We start from the raw sequence: 16,761 nt of genomic DNA, 5'->3' as shown, positions 1-16,761 counted from the left end.
TTCACGTGACATCCGCACGAAAAAGGAGGAGCGGCTAATAGTCACTTGATTTTGTTCCAGTTCGAAATTGTATTTTATTTGATCACATGAAAGATGAAACGCACCAACCAATAATTACGGAAGTGCGCCGAAATGAAGCGTGACCAAATCCTGCGACTGCGCAGTTTATGTGATTGCAAAATCACGTGACTGTTAATGTTAAGCCACTCCTATTTTTTTCAAATAGAGTCACGTGACATCGGGAAATTTTCGAAACAAACATTGATTACGCAAAAATTTTGTTTGTCTACGTTTTAGCTATCTTTATTTGCTTTTTTGTCGCCGATTTGAACTTTTCACGAAGAAAGAAAGAGAATGCACGTCTTGGATTGAGATGATTCGAACTCGAATAAATTAACAGACAACCTGAGTAACAAGACTTTAAAATCACAACTGCTACTTACCATTTCGTTCCACCTGCATTGACGAAGCAAATAAATTCGTATATAAGGAAAAGTTCCCAATTAAAATATCGTGGGGTAGGATATGATCTCGTGTAATTCCCCGGTTTTTGTTTAGAAAATACATTTGCATGAATTTGCATGACATTTTCTGTGACAAAATCGAAAATTCATCAAGGTTGCATTTTAAATTTAAAAGTTGTTTTATAATGTAACTTGGGTGGCAACAGGTGAACAACGGTGAACAAGGGCGGGTCCCAACAGGAAATTTCAAGAAATAAACCAAGCGAGAAATGATGTTGATGGCAATGCAACAACAAAAAAACAAAAAAAAAGAAACTTATTTATTTCCATTATAATTTGTTTTTCATTAATTTTTCGATGATGCGAATCTATCTCATCTTAGAATTTTAACATACTTTACATTATATTTGTCAGAAATGCTCATTAAAATTAGTTTTTCGGTTTAAAATTGTATCACGGAAAAAGAAATCATCTGTTTAATGATTCCATAAAAAGCGTTACTGCATGTCGACTTTAAAGTTTAAACTCGCTCTGATGCGATAAGTCACCATTATCTATTTTTTTTTTATCTAAAGTTCGATAAGGAAAAAAAAAACCGTTACAGAAAAGATCGCAAACTTTTCGAACAAGAGATGGTTTTAATATAATTGTATTTTTTTTTAGTATTTTCCATGTGAGTTTAAGAACAAATGAAATCAATTTTGCGAGTAAATGTCGAGACAATAATGAGCAGGTTACATAAGAAATACTACAAATATAAAAATAACCGATAAATACGACACATTTCATTCTAATTAGACAAAGATTTCATGGTTTTTCCTTACTTCCACCAAAGCCGAATTTTTGAATTTTTTCCTGTGAAATGTTGTGATCATGTGTTTATGAGCTACGAAACCAAGCACGGGTAATATATTGATTAATATCTGACATTCGTTATAAAAATAAAAAGATGAAAAAAAAGAAGGAAAACAAGAAAAATCAAATTTCCAAGGAGCCATTACATATTCTTAAAGCTTATTAGCGAAAGGTACTATGTAAAAGAAAATTCATCCACTAATTTTGTTCGCAGCGGTAAGCAATACCAGAGGTTAAAAAGAAACAGTGCCAAGACTAGGTCACTGTTCACGTCATGTTCAAAGTTGTTCGCCGTCAAAATTAATTTTTTTCTCTTAACGGATTGTGCTTATCATTAGAGAGGTTAATTTACACGAAACCGTACCCTAATACGATGTCGTTGAGTACGTTAATTAATACAAAGAATTTCATGCAAATGACAGAAAACAAAAATTTCAAAATCCATTTTTAAATGCTACCAAAATTGTGTCAAACGCTAGATCTCTTAGCTAGAAATTTTTGTTAAAATGTGCATTTCTTTTTGCATGCAAGTGGTCCTCCACGTCTGTGATCCATAACCAAATAGGAGCGGGCTCGTTCAGTCAATTCAACTTGGTCTCTAGTACGCCCGCACGCCACCATTTCCCATCTCACGTCCACCTGCATAAAGAACATGATGATGTGCCATGGACTGTCTTTTCATCTCAGATTTTTTTCCGAAAGGCAAACCTTCTCTGATGGACTGCGAGAACCAGTGCTTTCGATGCTGCTGTTGGGACGGTGTGGTGGATGTCCGAAAGCGTCGTCACCATCTTGAGTTTCCGGAAGAGTTTCGCGTATGATGGAGGGGGGAGAAAATAAGACAGACGAATCACCTATCAAGGATTTACTCTACAAAGAACAAATAGATTAGGGAATGATTTATGTATTAACACGAATCAATCGAAAAGACTTACAGGGGTTTCAGGTAAGAAACTAATAGAATCGCAGCCAATTCCGGGCACCTGGATATTTCCAGGAGTGCTCCAAGTGGCATGCAGTGCTTTGCGAGCTCTACGATTTGGAGACTTTGGAGCGGGACCATTTGAGGTTAAAACTGTGTTTCCAGGAATGTTCTCTTTGTTATTAGGTTTAGTAGAAGCAGACACACAGGGTGCAGAGCTACCACCACTTGTTGTTTGCCTCCTATCTGTCATGTAGCCGCTATCTTGATGTAAATTCTACACGCAATGAATAATTTTAGTGTCAATCAATTGAAAAAGCGTAAATATCTTCTTACCTGAACAGGCGTATGTAAAGCTGAATCGGATGGGTCGGTGTCCTTGCCGATAATATCGTTCAAGTCGTCAAACCGCGTTGGAGTATTTAACTGTAAAAATATCAGATGAAAATTTAGTTAAAATAAGGTAAGATATATTTACGAAACTTACAATGTAGTTGATAGGTCCACCCTTTTTCTCCATTTCTGCCAAAGCGTCTTTGAAGGGAGTGGGGGTTCGAGTGATGAGTTCTTGATTTCTACGAAGTGGAGTTCGTAGTGCAACATAATCAGCAATACCGCATCCTCCACGGGTCACTGGGGTCAAGAGCGCAGATGGTTTGGGCGCTGAGGCACAAACAGGCGTTGACATGATGGCTTCCGTGTGGATTGACACAGAATTGCTCAAAAACTATGCATAAAAACATTTAAAAATTTGGCTGCAAGTTGGAATACACGCAACAAAAATATACCTGGGAAGGACTGAAGGGTAGTGTTTTCATCGGCGTATGGGCGTTCTTACGCGGAGTAAAGTGCATTTCCTGGAATGGTTTGTTCAAACTTGCGCAATCTGAGCGGAGGTCCAAATCGGCGGGAACAGCCTCTTCGTTGGAAGTTCCCATCCACTCACTGTGAAAATAGATCGGTTTTTTATTGTAAAATGTAAAAAATTGTGTTATATGTTGATAAAAACTTACGATGTTCCATCATATCCGCTTGAGTCGGCTCTCACTCTTCGGCTCTTGCCTCTTCTCAATATAGGAGGAGTGCCTTGTTTCAAACTGACAGTAGATGTGTTGTTTTCTGACGACGTGCTCTCGTTGTTCTTTGTAGCATTTCCTTAATAAATAAAAAAGGGATTAAAATATGTTCACTTTAAATTAACTCCACCGAATGCAAAGTTTAGTTTTATCAACTCATTTGTGTGCATGCAATACATAAAACAAAAATGTCATTTTAGACGTTTGAAGTAATTTTGATTCAATCAACAGGAATCTGTTACCATGTAAATCTTAAAGCTTATTCAAGTATCTAAAATTATCTTTTATCAGGTCAGTGGATTTCAACAATACCTTGTTTGTTTGTCTCATAGACGTCAATCACATCATCTGGTTTGTGTGCGTTGTCAGCGGTGCCGACAGCTGGCTGTTCGGTCGTGTTGGTAGAGACGAATTCAAAATGTGGAAACTCCGATAGGGTCTCACTGATCAGAGCTTGATTCAAGCGATTGGGGCTCAGACTTTCCGGGCTGCTCAATTCACCCATGACGTACCTAGTGAAACCACACACAGAGAAAAATGAAATGTCAGCTTACATTCTTCTCAGGGATGTGATGAAAAGCAATTGGTCTCTCAACATACTTGAGAGGGGAAAAGATATCGGAAAAGTCTTCAGGCGAGGAAACAGAGGGGGCTCTTGAATGGCTGCCGACACTGCCACCAATGTTGTTTGACAAGCTGGCCCCATTGTAAGTATCAAAGCAACTTTGCTTAGGCTGTGACATGCCCATGTGTGAATTCTGGGCTCGATATGCCGGTGATGGATTAAAGTTGTTTGGTACCAACTCTACCGACATACGACTGTTTTGACTGCACGGCCTTGACATCATCTGATGCTCAAACATGGGTGACGGATGTTCCGATCCATATTCCGCAGAGCAAGATTGTTCAAATGGCATCTAATTAAGAAAAATGAAATAATTTGGTTTGATTATTTCGTTGTTGTGGCAAAACTTTTCAATAAATTCTAACCGGAGTCGAAGCAAGAGGGTGAGGATGCTGTTGGTGATCATCCACTGCAGGACGAACTCGCTTCCGGCCACGTCGTTTCCCTGTGTCAATGATGCTTGAACCATCTGTTTCATAGCGCTTTTTCATAGCCGAGTTCCAGTGATTCTTGATGGCATTATCCGTTCTGGATAGAGAAATCAGACAAAAGATAACGGGTATGTAGGCATGAATAAAGAAAAGTGTCAAGGCAAGCTCCTGTCACACCCATGTGATGAATGGATAAATCGGCAAAGCTCTTTTTATGACAATACCTTCCAGGTAGAAGTTTGGCGATCTTGGCCCATTGATTTCCGTATTGTTCATGAGCATTGGCTAGCAGCCGGTCTTCTTCCTCCGTCCAGGGTGACTTGTTGATGTTAGGATCGAGATGGTTGTGCCATCGTTCTCGGCATTGTTTACCTATCCGGCCATTCAGATGCTTAGCAATCTGCGTCCACTTCTTTGGACCATAGCGATGTACCAGTTGGACCACCAAGTCGTCCTCCTGTGATAAAAAAAAGGATGATGATTCAACTCAAAACTTTGACAGCATAGCATTTCTATATTCTATTCATGTCCACTTTTGGGGTGAGGTGGGCTTTGGGGGATGGGGAGAAGATAGGTGAGAAAGAGGAAAACATAAACTTGAAGGGATTTTTTTAGAGGCATCTTCTCACATATCTGTGTGAGAAGTGTGAACACGAGAATAATCCGGGCTCTTTACTTTTAAAAAGACCAATTCTGGACGTTTACAATTGAAAAGCAACTGAAAATCCGACCATTATTAGATTTGGTGGAAGGGCCAAATTCACATCACTTGAGACTATAATTTCACGTTTCTTCATTCCTCACCCAGCCGCCTTAAACCCTTGCGGCCCTTTTCTTCTTTCAATTTGGACATTCCCTGCTGTTTCACCAAGCCATAGAATTTGGTTTCCTGTTTTAAACTTTGCTCTCTCTCCCCTCTTCAAACTCCCTCCTTTCCCCCCTCTGGCATCCGGCATCCTCTCTATTTGCCGCAAGTTCCCTCCATTCTTCACGTTTTCTTTGTGATGACATCGTTTCTGCTCCATACAACACAGCATAAAACATTCAAGGTAATTATCAGGCCGTACGATCTTGAGAGGACACTTTCTTTTAATGGCAAGGTAATCGTCAAGCGGAAATGCTCGACACATGAACCGGAAATAAGGCTTTCATTGAATCAGTCACGGAATTTTCAAGAAGAAAAGAAGGAAAATAAAATAAAGACACAAACAAAGGTATAAACAAATTTTACCTCTTTGGTCCAAGGTCCCTTAACCAGCTGAGGATTGACGACTTTTGTCCATCGGTGTTGGCATTGAACGTCCGATCGATCTTCAAAGAAGGAGGCTACGTTCTCCCAAATTTCACCGGTGCGTTCCACAACTCCTTTAAGTTTTTCATCCTACAAAAAGGGCAAGAAAATCATTAACTCTACAAGACTTGGGGCTGAAAGTTGAAGGGGTAGGTAGTGGGCGGGGGAGGCAAACTCACTTCGTCCTTGGTCCATCTCCCGCGGTTCACCATTTTTCTGGCTTGGGCACCTCCTTTGGTTTTTGTAGCAACCCGGGAGGTGGCTGTTGAACTCGCTTGGTGGTGTTGGGCGCTGCTGGAGGCAGTGGCGGCGCCGTTCGGCTGATATTCACCATCTGAAATATCCGATCCAAAGTCCTCGCCATAATCCGAGCCCCAACTGTTGCTATCAGCGTCCATTCCAAAGTCGTTCATCTCGTCTACTTGGCAGGTCTAAAAAATCACACAATTTTCTGGGTTATTATTTCACGTCTTACGGTACAGGTATGCGTTGACAATGGCTCCAGTTCGCCCATTCAAATTCCTACGGTAGGGTTTTGGACAATGAATGGATTGCAAATGGAAAAGAAAGTTCTTCACGCTCTTGTGTGCACATGGTTGCAAGGGAGATTATCCGGCGACATGACTCAGAATACATTAGCTCTGTACTGTAAAAAGACCGAAGTAGAGGAATAATAGAAGAAGAAAAAAAACAGTAGACGACTGGGCTCCACTGCAAAGACGGAATATTTTCTTCCGTCTCCAAATTCACCCTCGTCGCTCTTATTCGATCTCACATTTCTTTGCCTGATAAAAGGAATGTTTCCCTATGGTGGGTGGCGCGATCTAGAACCTCGAAGAATCTCTCAAGAGAGAAAGCCAGGGGGACGGATCGATAACCGTGGGACAGGCACAAGGTCTTTCATAATCGGCCATGAGTGAAAGAAAAAGAGGAAGTCTACCACTACGACGCTGTATGCACGCCGGCATTGAACATCTGCTACAGCTGCTGCCCCTCTCTTCTGAATTCAGCCCCCCTCGCTCGATTCCAACACAATCTCCCCTCTCTCTGCAAGCAAAAAACCCTTGTGTTCCAACATAAGAGAGCAACTTTTATTTTGATGCCATCTCGACGTCCATATTTACCCCTCGTATATAAAAAAATAGACGGCGTCGCTTGTTCTGTGCTCTCTTGACCTCTTTTGCTGGGACTACACAGTGAATCAAACTTAAAGCTTGTCGATGGTACCCCCCAACTTGCCCGGAACTAAATAAAGACAATGCCGTATACGGGCGCGCCTGTGTTTAGCCATCAAGCAGCTGCTGTCACCCCCCTATACAAATCAGCCTTCACTCTAGTGGAGGGGAAACCAGGTCTAACACAATTATCGGGCAGGTGGTCAGCACCAACATGAAGCGAATTCCCTATTAAGATCAAAGTGATAGATGTGCTTTTCGGTAATAATGAAAGACCCGTGCCAGAAGGACAATGGAAAACGACGAACAAACGTAGACGTCTCGAAGAAATGCTAATGACCAATGGAGAGAGGCCCGACTTTCCATTTTTGGAAACAAAATGCTGAAACCAAAACTTGCTTCAGAAATGTTTACCAATTTCGAAGAAATTAGGAAATGAAATGGACTGTCGGAATAAGAGTTACTTTCCATTGGGGAAACGATAACTTTTGAAATTGAATTAAAGATTTCAAGATAATAAGAATCACTTCACAGAAAAAAAACCGGCTTTGTTCTTATCTCGGTTATCTTTGACTCCCAAACACCGATTTTTTTAAAGTTTTTTTTTCTACCTGCAGACAAGACAATTGAAACCATATTCTTCTATCGGTTTGGATTAAAAGAGGTAAAACTCTTTGTCCAGGCGAGACTAAGACCTTTTCAGCTCTCCTGAGAATTTAAACATAAAAAAGGGTATACCTGCTTAAGTAAAAAAATCGCCAGAAAGTCGACAACAGACTTGACTTATTTTTCTGAAATTGCAATACAACTTTTCGAAAATTTCTTTGTCCTAAGAGAAAACTAGCATCAAAAGAAAGCGAAAACTCTGTCCAGACTGGGCCAAACGCACAACTCGAAAAGTCTGCTTTGTTGCTATAATCGTCCCCACCACTTGTGGAGGGAAACAAGGCATGCTAGATAGAGATTTCACGTTTTACCTTGAGTATTGAATCGTAGTTGGCAACGGGTCGGGTAAATGAGTGATGTTTTACCTCACCATGGTGAGATGATTGTAAACAAATCCACAGAATCTCACGACACTACTGTTTCGTTTCAATTACTTAGCACTGTTTTCAGAAAGCGGACACACCGCAGCTGTATGTTTTGAGCGACTACTAGGGAATGGCGGCCATTGGAGTTCCATGAGGCGGGAAGCCTTGTTGTCAGTACCCTTCCCCTTTTTTGAAAAAAAATGGCGCCCAAGCTTGGGGATGAGGAGCGTCGCCTATTGGTTCGCATTGTTTAAGCTTTCTGATTGGCTGGCTTTACGCAATTCAAAAGTTTAATAACAGATGGCGGAGCTGATTACGATTGGCAACAGCTAAGATAAAAATAAAACTAGACAAAATATAATACTGCATCTATGCACTCGTTTTTACTTATCTTTGTATGAACTCATCTTATATTCTGCATTTGAAATTGATAAAATGTCTATTTCAATGGGTTTTTTCATCTTGAAAATGAGATTAGGTGCGATGATTTTGTTTTCTAATTTGCGCTCGCGTTAAGGAAACGCTAACATGACTAAAATCATTAAATATTAATTTCAAAAATTGTTAGGAAGTATAACTTTTCGAACAAATGGAAAGATAAGATGACTAACCGAAGTTTATTGGTATTTAGACGAGGGAAAATGTTTTCTCTCAAAAGATAAGGAAGAGGGGAATGGCAACCAGTATATAGAACCTTTGTGATAACAACAGAGTAACAAAATTTTTGGATAGCAGCAATAAGAAAAGCCACTACTTCATTGTTATACAAATATTACAAAGCCAAATCACATTTCGGTTACAGCTGTCGCATCAGCATCAGCCAAAGAAATCGCCATTTACGGATGAACGACTTGAAACCAAAGTTCCACTATACAGGGAACTCCTTGACCTGAAGATTCTCGATGTAAGATTGGGATTAGCGATGAATCCAGTTCCTCGACACATGCATTCGGCAGGGAGGTTTGTCCGGCTCCTGCTTGATATTCCACCTAGACAAAGCCGAACATGGTGGATGATTTGATATTTTAAGAGAAAAAGGTATAATCTAATTTACCGAATCTCCGTCCAAAGAAACACGTAGCCCAATCAAAGTGTGAGGCTCGAGGCTTGCGAGTTTGGCGGCCAGAGCCACTGATGCAGCTTTGGCCAAAGTTTCAGCGAAACGTGTGATGTCTCCATTATCCTCAATTCTATTAGAGGAAGAGCGTGCACTGTCCTCTATTTGAATAACAAAAAGTTCTGTCCAACGCAAAAGTCTATGACCCTCGCCTTTAAAGTCACGCGGCTGCATCACTCGAATCGATGATATCCCAGTGAAGCTTCGACCATCGATAGGAGATTGAACTCTTTATCAAACAAGCAATTGTTAATTTACAAAATTTTCAAACAATATGCATTGATAAATTACCCTAGATTAACAGGAGATGGTTCTTGATCTACCCATTTAAGTGTAACCGTTTCTTCCGGTTGATCATCGATTATTTTCCCGCATTGGATAGTGTAATTCTCCATTCGAATTAGTGCTTGTTTTAGATTACTGAGCATATCTGGAAGGAGTTGTACCATAACTCCATCTTCAACAATCGAAGAGCGACCACTTATACCACTGGAGCTTTTCAAAGCACCATTTAATACTAAGAAACTTGCTCCAGTAACTACGCAAGGGAAGAAAAAAATCAGTAATTCTTTTAATTATATTATAAAATACCGAATAACTAACCTTTTCGTGGCCGTGTGTGGATGTTAATCGCTTGAGTTTGATAAGATCCATCATCCAATTGAAGACAAACGAGATGAGCATCTGCTTGAGGACTGAACGATGCTGCAAGTGAAATGACATGATCGTTAGACTGGGCTAGTGCTTTACACACTTGCTGATAACGAGATTTCGGTAAAAGAATGTTAGTTTCTTTTTCTTCCATGTGTACAACAAGGCCGGCCACCGCCGGTAAGCTGTAGCTAAAGTTCCTCATGTCCTGGAATGGAGGGAAGAGAAAACAAACAGTTAGTAATAGAAATATTTGGAAATTGCACGAAGTAATTACAGCCAAAAGATTGACGATAGTATGCCCAACTTCGCCGAAAACTGATTTGCGTTTGCGGACGCTGAATAGCGGACAAGGATAATAGCGGAACTCCGCACCCAGCCGCAACAAAAGTCGTAATGGAAACACTTTAGCCCAAGGAATCTCCCAACGTTGTAGTAATACTGCCACAAGATAAGGAGGAGTTGGTAAAAGTAACTGCTGTACACACTGAAAACTTGTACGGAAGAACAAGAATCCACCGTGTTCCGTTGAACCTGGTAAATTACATGTATGTTACAAAATATTGGAATGAAAACAGAAAGGTAAAATAATAAAAGTTAATACCAAGAAATGTCCCAGGAGTAACTGTATGTCCAAGGTTAATAATGACGTGATGCTTGTTCATAGCTTCTTCGTAAATCGAAAACAAGTGGTAAAATATATCGGCGGGGGGTAGTAGTTCTTCTCCTACGCTTTCATCAGTTGTGGCGACTGAGTCTTGTTCCAATAGAATTACTATCTCATCTTGAGCCACCCAACGCATTCCACTAGTAGCAAATGACCAACATTTCCTTCTCACGCAACAATCAAGCTGGAGCAACTTAACTCGCACCAGCAACTGATGCCGATCGGCTCCGGGTTGACTAGACTGCATAGCAAAGACCACTGGAGGAGAAATGGGATCAACTAGCGTCTGGTGTAATTGCTCGATGGAATCGGGTCCATTAAGAATTGGAGGTAGTGTTGGAACAAGTGTTATCAGCTGCTGATTTTTACTCGGGTGAGAAGTATTGCTCTGCGGCACCAACGTCGGTGGAATCACAGATACCTTCTTTGGAGCACGTCTCGGCACCGACCGATGGCTACCAGACTGAGCCTCACCCGCTGGGGCGCGCCATGCATCCAACTCGGCTAGATCTCCACCAGGACGAATACCATCGCTAAAAATTACCTGAAAGGGAAAATATTATGTATATTAAATATTTTCGTGTAATAAAAAATAACAGAGACTGCGAACCTGTTTGGGTTCACTCTTCGTTCGTGGATGAGTTGGAGTGCCTTCCTTCTTTAAGACTCCAACCGGAACCATGACAGTTGGAGTTGGGAGCGCAGCAGCAGCTGCTATTTGGATAGCGGGTGGTACGGTTGAACAGTACTCAGCTGGATTGTTGACATTAACTCTGGCAACTGGATTAGGAAAATGTGGGGAGGGACTAGAGGCGGGTGTGGAATCAAAACTGCTTTGACTGCCACTATCCACTGTGTTAGTTGAAGTCTGGGTCTCCGTTACACCGCCCCACTTTTTATATGCTTCAACTTTTCTTAGGACTTGCAGACATGGCAAACACACCCGAGTTTCAGTGCTCTCCATATACTCAAGACGGGCACGTGAAGAACAGCAATTGTTGCAGAGAACTCGTCCACATGCACGACAATGATGTCGTCGTCTAATGACTGTAAATCGCTGACTACAATTCATGCATTGAGGAGCTTCTTCATCGGGAATCCAAACAGGCTTGAGAACTCCAAGTAATCGTTCATCTTCAGTTAAGCTACTATAAGGCTCTAGAAGGGAATCTTCCCCTTGTGAAAATCCCGAAATGACAGACGTAACGTTACTTTCTTCTTGAACATCCACAGACGCAGGCAAACCTTCTTCAGTTTCAGAAATTTCATCAATCACTTCACAAGACGAAGGAACTTCTTGATTACTCTCTGCACAAGGAAGATTAGGTTCAATGACATCAATTGTGGTATCCACCATAATCTGAGATGGCATGGTTTCAATGATAATTTCGCTGCTCACCAAACATGGATCATCTATTAATTGGGGCATTTCTTCTTCAGCACTCAATGAATCTTCTTGAAATTGAGGGTTTACTTCAGTAGAATCAGAATCACTAAATGATGAACCATTTGAATCCTCTGTTGATGTAATTTCACTGTCAGATAATGGTAAACTTTCTCCTTCTTCTGTTAAGGGCAGAATAGAAGTTATTTCTTCATTTGCAATGTCAATGTTGGAAACAGCATTTTCTTTATCAGCTTCAGAAGTACTGGGTGAATAATTTGGTTTATGATTATTTGCCTCTTGATCATCAGTGTGAAGATCAATAGTAGGCTGAGATAGTTCTCCTTCATCTTCTTTTTCCAATTCAGCAAGATAGCTTTCAAGTTCATCATCTGTTAAAGTGTCTGGATGAAGAGGATTAAAAGCTCCATTTTGTATGATAATGTTAGTCAACAATGGCTGAGTGACCACATCTTCTGTGAATGATTGATCAAGCAAGGTAGAACTTTCAACTGTGAGATGTACAGATTCTTCTTTAGTAAGAACACTATCAAGAGCTTCACTCAAATCAAGAAGCAACTCATTCTGTAGACTGGAATGTTCATTAGGGTTAACCACACTCAATTCTGCATCAATAAATTCATTTTCTGTTTGACACTCAACAATTTCTGCCTGTTCTGGTTGTGAGGTGTCTGGTGAAGTAGATTTTGATTCTAAGACTTCACAAACCACAAGGTTTGAACACTGCGGAAATTCCTGTTGACCATTGATTGAATCATCAAGCGGTTCTGATATTGTAAAATCCACTAATCCAGGAGAGTTCTGCTTCTGAAATTTATCAGTTTCTTCCAAAACGTCACACTTTTCAGCATTCTTAACAAACTGTTCTGCCTGGTCTAAAATATTAAATATAAAAAAAAAAAAATTATTTTTATTATTACCAGAAAAGTAGCATAAATAATGTTACCTTCTTGTAATTCAAAGTCATCCAAGACCTTGTCTAAATCCACAGCAAACTTCTCCATGTTAAAAGTGGGTGTTGACAATGTTCCACACAATATCTTTAAAAAAATATTTCAAAAATTCATTAAAAACTTCAATGAGTGGACGTCATTTCTTTGTATAGCTGGCACATGATTTGATTAAGGATTTCCCGATCGGACAATTCGTTGTCGTAATCCGACGGTAGTGTTAAACAGACGCACTCAAATTATTACGTATATTCGTCTGATGTTTGATAAAATATGGGAAATGGAATATGGCAAATTTCGAAGAATCATAAATTGCGGAATTTATGAAGTGGAATCGTTTTATTTATTTTTTAATTTGGTTTCCGTTTTATGGTGATTGGTGAAATCAGTCGTCCTGTTTGTCAGTGTATGAAGTCATTCGTATAATTTACTATAATACCAAAAGAATATCGATCCCTGTTTTCTCTTATCAGAAGGAAGGAAGTAGAAACCTCAAACCTAAAACAATAAGAGAATTGGACCAACACCAACCGATATTTTTTTACCGCGTTTTATTTTTCTTTAAAAACCGAAAACTAAACTGCAATGCAATTAAATTTTTATAGACAATCCACCCTATAATGCTATCGTCTGTTACTGATAGTATGTTTACATACGTAGGATAGTAAAATATTTGGAATGAATCGCAAATCGCAATAGACTATGACCTACAGCAACTACTTTTCCGAGAACTTTGAATTCTTCCTATGTTACCGTTTTCCGCAAATTATCTTTTCACATGAATAATACTTGGTTTCTAATGCCAGAACTGCACTGTAAAAGAAAAAAGATGGAGTTTGATGGCATTTAACCGTTAAAAAAAAAAAAGATCTTATTGGTCATGTCGTAGTCTATCTCTTTATTGAATTTTCAAAGCTTTTGTTTTTCTTAACAACACGTAATATAGTCAAATCACAGCATATATTTTATTATTGTTTTTCTTTAATCCACTTGAAAAAAGCTGTAAATAGTGACTCAGACACTCAGATATTTAGATTGTTATTAAATATTTCAATCCAGTAACCATCAGGGTCTTTGATGAAAGCTATTCCCTTCATTTTACCTACAAAGGAGAACAAAAATGTCAAATGAAGTATTGACGAGGACTCGACGTCGCATCATAAAATTAGTAAATAAAATTACCATCATTAGGTTTTTTCACAAATTCAACTCCAAGGTTGGCAAACCTTTCACATGCAGCATCAACATCTGGTACCATAATTCCAATGTGCCCTATGTAATACAACATTACACATTCACATTATTATATGAAAATTACATGTAATTTAACAATGGGAAAATAATGGTTTAAGAATACCATATCCCCTTGGTTCAGAGTTTCCAGTGTGATACTTCAATTCTGGGTCAGATTCACTTCCCCAGTTACTGTGAAATGAAAAATAAATGTAAGCAACTTTAAAATTATTTGTGAGAAAACTGTGTAACATTTACTGTGTAAGCTCTAAGGTTGCTTTTCTAGATAAGGCCCACTTGGCCCTATCTTTTTCATCAGCAGGTATGTCATCTGGACTTTCATATCCCATGAAGTACAGGGAGAATTTTATGGGGTGCGGAATGAACACTTTTTCAAAAAAAAATGTTCAATAATCGATTACCATATTTGATGTGAAAACAAATTGATAATCGATTTGAATATTGAAATCAAGTTGAAAATATATTCAAAAATTGAAAATCTTTTGAAAACGATTTCATAAATTGAAAATGATTTTGAAAAATGAAAATGATTTCGAAAAACTAAAATGAATTTGAAAAACTAAAATGATTTCGAAAAATGAAAACGAATTTGAAAAATGAAAATGAACTTGAAAAATGAAAATGAACTTGAATATCCATACAATTTCGGGAGTGCGATATGACACCACCCTACTCTATCCCCAGCTCTCTCCGGATGCTATAGCCACCCCGAGACAACCGACTAGCCATTGATGGCTATGTCGCTGATTCCAGCCAGCTAGGCCGTCAGCGATACTGTCAGCCCTTGCCGGGCGGTGCTGGCCACCGCTGCCGCCACAACGGCAGCCGCTAAAGTCTCTCTCGACCGCAGGCCGAGTATTACCCTACACAAAAATAGATTACACGATCCAACGTGTGAAAAATTTCATGTTCCTATACGACTACTTTTATTTGAGGCCGGCCATGAAAAAAAAAGCTTTTCTGTTGAAACGGACATGAGCAACATGACCATTTGGATCCTCTTCTTTGGCCTCCACCGCCATGTCCGCTGCCTCCATGATGGTAGAAAAGATAGACGTTGCGCCAATTTTTGGTGTTCAATCCGTCGCTGCAGCTGAGACAGAGCCATCCTTCCAACGAACTCTTCCTTGGAATGGCCCAATTTTATATAAATGCCGTAGAGTATCGGGTAGGTAACACTTCCGGCGCAAGTGGACCACATGGCAAAGACGTAGAGACAATAGAGAAGTCCAGCTCCCCAATCCGCTTAGATAGCGGATAATTTCCAGCAGGGCCAGCACCAACATGAGGATCCACGTCAGCAAGAAGGCGTGTCCGCCTTCTTCTTCTCGTCGGATTGAACGGCAGAGTATCGCAGCAGTACAGGACGCATAGGCCTATCCAGCGAAACGTACCAGAACACTTCTTTCCGGGCAGTTGGCAGTTAGTGGAATGACGAGAACTTCTCGAGGACGTCATACCGAGGCGTGACTGGAACTTTTCTCAGGTGAAAGCCACCCATTCGGCCGTTCCGTCTTCATCGTTGCTGGGTAGGCTGTGTGTCATTTACTGCAGGAACATGAAACTTTTCACGTTGGATCGTGTAATCTATTTTTGTGTAGAATACTCGGCCTGCGGTCGAGAGAGACTTTAGCGGCTGCCGTTGTGGCGGCAGCGGTGGCCAGCACCGCCCGGCAAGGGCTGAGAGTATCGCTGACGGCCTAGCTGGCTGGAATCAGCGACATAGCCATCAATGGCTAGTCGGTTGTCTCGGGGTGGCTATAGGAGATGGCTATGGAGAGAGCTGGGGATAGAGTAGGGTGGTGTCATATCGCACTCCCGAAATTGTATGGATATTCAAGTTCATTTTCATTTTTCAAGTTCATTTTCATTTTTCAAATTCGTTTTCATTTTTCGAAATCATTTTAGTTTTTCAAATTCATTTTAGTTTTTCGAAATCATTTTCATTTTTCAAAATCATTATCAATTTATGAAATCAATTTCAAAACATTTTCAATTTTTGAATTTATTTTCAACTTGGTTTCAATATTCGAATCGATTATCAATTTGTTTTCAGATCAAATATGGTAATCGATTTTTGAACATTTTTTTTTGAAAAAGTGTTCAATCCGCACCCCATAGAATTTCATTTCATCAAAGTTGAATTGCTTAAGTAAACACATTCCTAATACTCTAGTATAAAAATCAAGACTGGCCTTAGGATCTTTAATACGATACATGGTTTGCTGAAAGAGAAAATCCTGAAAAAAAAAACATTTTCCCATAACATTTTTAAGAATCAAAGTATGAAAATATTACTTTTGTCTGAGGGTCAGCATGTTTGCAAGCTGCCTTCACCTCTTCAGGACTTAATGGTTTACACTCTGCCATTTCTTTTTCTAAATAAAAAAATTAACGCACAATTTCATTTTTTGTCAGAGAATTTATACAATCCTGAATTCCTGAGTAAGAAAAACACTTACCGTTAGCTCAACTGCTTATTTGGACAAGGCCGCAGGTTGCTGTTTACGTTGCACCGTCGTCCGCACTAGATTATATCAGAATAAAACAATACAGTGTTGGACGTTTTATAGACGTATCAAAAAATTTATCAACGAATTATCGATTTAATTTCATATCGAGTTCGATTTTTACAAATTGGAAAATGCAAAACTACGCAACTACGCACTACACTCATGGTCGCTCATGCTCATACCATTAAATTATCTACGTATTTCTTAGGATTAACAATAACATTTACTATTGCAATGCACTTCTTCAGCACATTCCTAAATTGTGTCGGTGCATACGTATCATACGCAAGATTTGTTGTTCAATTTCAGATGACACATCGCACGCCTCATCACG

The 16,761-nt window shown here is 39.7% G+C and overlaps 3 protein-coding genes across 7 annotated transcripts; all 3 read right to left on the bottom strand.

The window, feature by feature from the left end:
* Nucleotides 1-1,097: 1,097 nt before the first annotated feature.
* Nucleotides 1,098-8,057, bottom strand: LOC124195444 (myb-related protein A-like). Of its 3 annotated transcripts, none has more exons than XM_046589851.1 (14): nt 7,817-8,057; nt 5,844-6,095; nt 5,605-5,754; nt 4,598-4,830; nt 4,308-4,470; nt 3,918-4,234; nt 3,630-3,829; nt 3,255-3,396; nt 3,030-3,186; nt 2,729-2,968; nt 2,578-2,667; nt 2,255-2,518; nt 2,028-2,189; nt 1,098-1,958 (listed from the first exon to the last, which is right to left on the bottom strand). In XM_046589851.1, the coding sequence occupies exons 2-14, from the start codon at nt 6,075-6,077 to the stop codon at nt 1,821-1,823; spliced, it is 2,490 nt and encodes an 829-aa protein (XP_046445807.1). In that variant the 5' UTR covers nt 6,078-6,095; nt 7,817-8,057; the 3' UTR covers nt 1,098-1,820. The 3 variants fall into 3 exon arrangements, with proteins under 3 accessions (XP_046445807.1, XP_046445808.1, XP_046445809.1); XM_046589852.1 differs by having other exon boundaries at nt 7,871-8,020; XM_046589853.1 differs by lacking the exon at nt 7,817-8,057 and adding an exon at nt 7,578-7,736.
* Nucleotides 8,058-8,468: 411 nt separating this feature from the next.
* LOC124195443 (zinc finger FYVE domain-containing protein 9-like) lies at nt 8,469-12,916 on the bottom strand. 2 transcript variants are annotated; one of them, XM_046589850.1, is made up of 8 exons: nt 12,657-12,916; nt 10,916-12,585; nt 10,243-10,849; nt 9,916-10,172; nt 9,591-9,846; nt 9,279-9,525; nt 8,925-9,216; nt 8,469-8,859 (listed from the first exon to the last, which is right to left on the bottom strand). In XM_046589850.1, exons 1-8 carry the CDS (start codon nt 12,712-12,714, stop codon nt 8,707-8,709), a joined length of 3,540 nt encoding a protein of 1,179 aa, XP_046445806.1. In that variant the 5' UTR covers nt 12,715-12,916; the 3' UTR covers nt 8,469-8,706. The 2 variants fall into 2 exon arrangements, with proteins under 2 accessions (XP_046445806.1, XP_046445804.1); XM_046589848.1 differs by having other exon boundaries at nt 9,591-10,172; nt 12,657-12,908.
* Nucleotides 12,917-13,611: 695 nt separating this feature from the next.
* Nucleotides 13,612-16,506, bottom strand: LOC124196306 (lactoylglutathione lyase-like). Of its 2 annotated transcripts, none has more exons than XM_046591244.1 (7): nt 16,377-16,506; nt 16,213-16,292; nt 16,039-16,154; nt 14,152-14,259; nt 14,018-14,085; nt 13,843-13,932; nt 13,612-13,762 (listed from the first exon to the last, which is right to left on the bottom strand). In XM_046591244.1, the coding sequence occupies exons 2-7, from the start codon at nt 16,282-16,284 to the stop codon at nt 13,683-13,685; spliced, it is 534 nt and encodes a 177-aa protein (XP_046447200.1). In that variant the 5' UTR covers nt 16,285-16,292; nt 16,377-16,506; the 3' UTR covers nt 13,612-13,682. The 2 variants fall into 2 exon arrangements, with proteins under 2 accessions (XP_046447200.1, XP_046447201.1); XM_046591245.1 differs by having other exon boundaries at nt 16,213-16,286; nt 16,377-16,441.
* Between the last annotated feature and the right edge of the window lie 255 nt (nt 16,507-16,761).

The sequence above is a fragment of the Daphnia pulex genome, chromosome 6, assembly GCF_021134715.1.
Source record: "Daphnia pulex isolate KAP4 chromosome 6, ASM2113471v1".
Classification (NCBI taxonomy): domain Eukaryota; kingdom Metazoa; phylum Arthropoda; class Branchiopoda; order Diplostraca; family Daphniidae; genus Daphnia; species Daphnia pulex.
This window is presented reverse-complemented; position numbering and strand designations above follow the sequence as displayed.

Bases quoted from the DNA above. Each gene is read 5' to 3' on its own strand.
- LOC124195444 (XM_046589851.1), bottom strand. From the start codon at position 6,077: ATGAACGACTTTGGAATGGACGCTGATAGCAACAGTTGGGGCTCGGAT. The intron at 4,235-4,307 runs GTTAGAATTTAT...TTTCTTAATTAG, and splicing joins ACCCTCTTGCTTCGACTCCG to ATGCCATTTGAACAATCTTG. The intron at 2,519-2,577 runs GTAAGAAGATAT...CATTGCGTGTAG, and splicing joins CTTTACATACGCCTGTTCAG to AATTTACATCAAGATAGCGG.
- LOC124195443 (XM_046589848.1), bottom strand. From the start codon at position 12,714: ATGGAGAAGTTTGCTGTGGATTTAGACAAGGTCTTGGATGACTTTGAA. The intron at 12,586-12,656 runs GTAACATTATTT...TTAATATTTTAG, and splicing joins TGACTTTGAATTACAAGAAG to ACCAGGCAGAACAGTTTGTT. The intron at 10,850-10,915 runs GTTCGCAGTCTC...TTTCCCTTTCAG, and splicing joins CGAAGAGTGAACCCAAACAG to GTAATTTTTAGCGATGGTAT.
- LOC124196306 (XM_046591244.1), bottom strand. From the start codon at position 16,284: ATGGCAGAGTGTAAACCATTAAGTCCTGAAGAGGTGAAGGCAGCTTGC. The intron at 16,155-16,212 runs GTAATATTTTCA...TTTTTTTTTCAG, and splicing joins ATGCTGACCCTCAGACAAAA to GATTTTCTCTTTCAGCAAAC. The intron at 14,086-14,151 runs GTAAATGTTACA...TTCATTTCACAG, and splicing joins GCAACCTTAGAGCTTACACA to TAACTGGGGAAGTGAATCTG.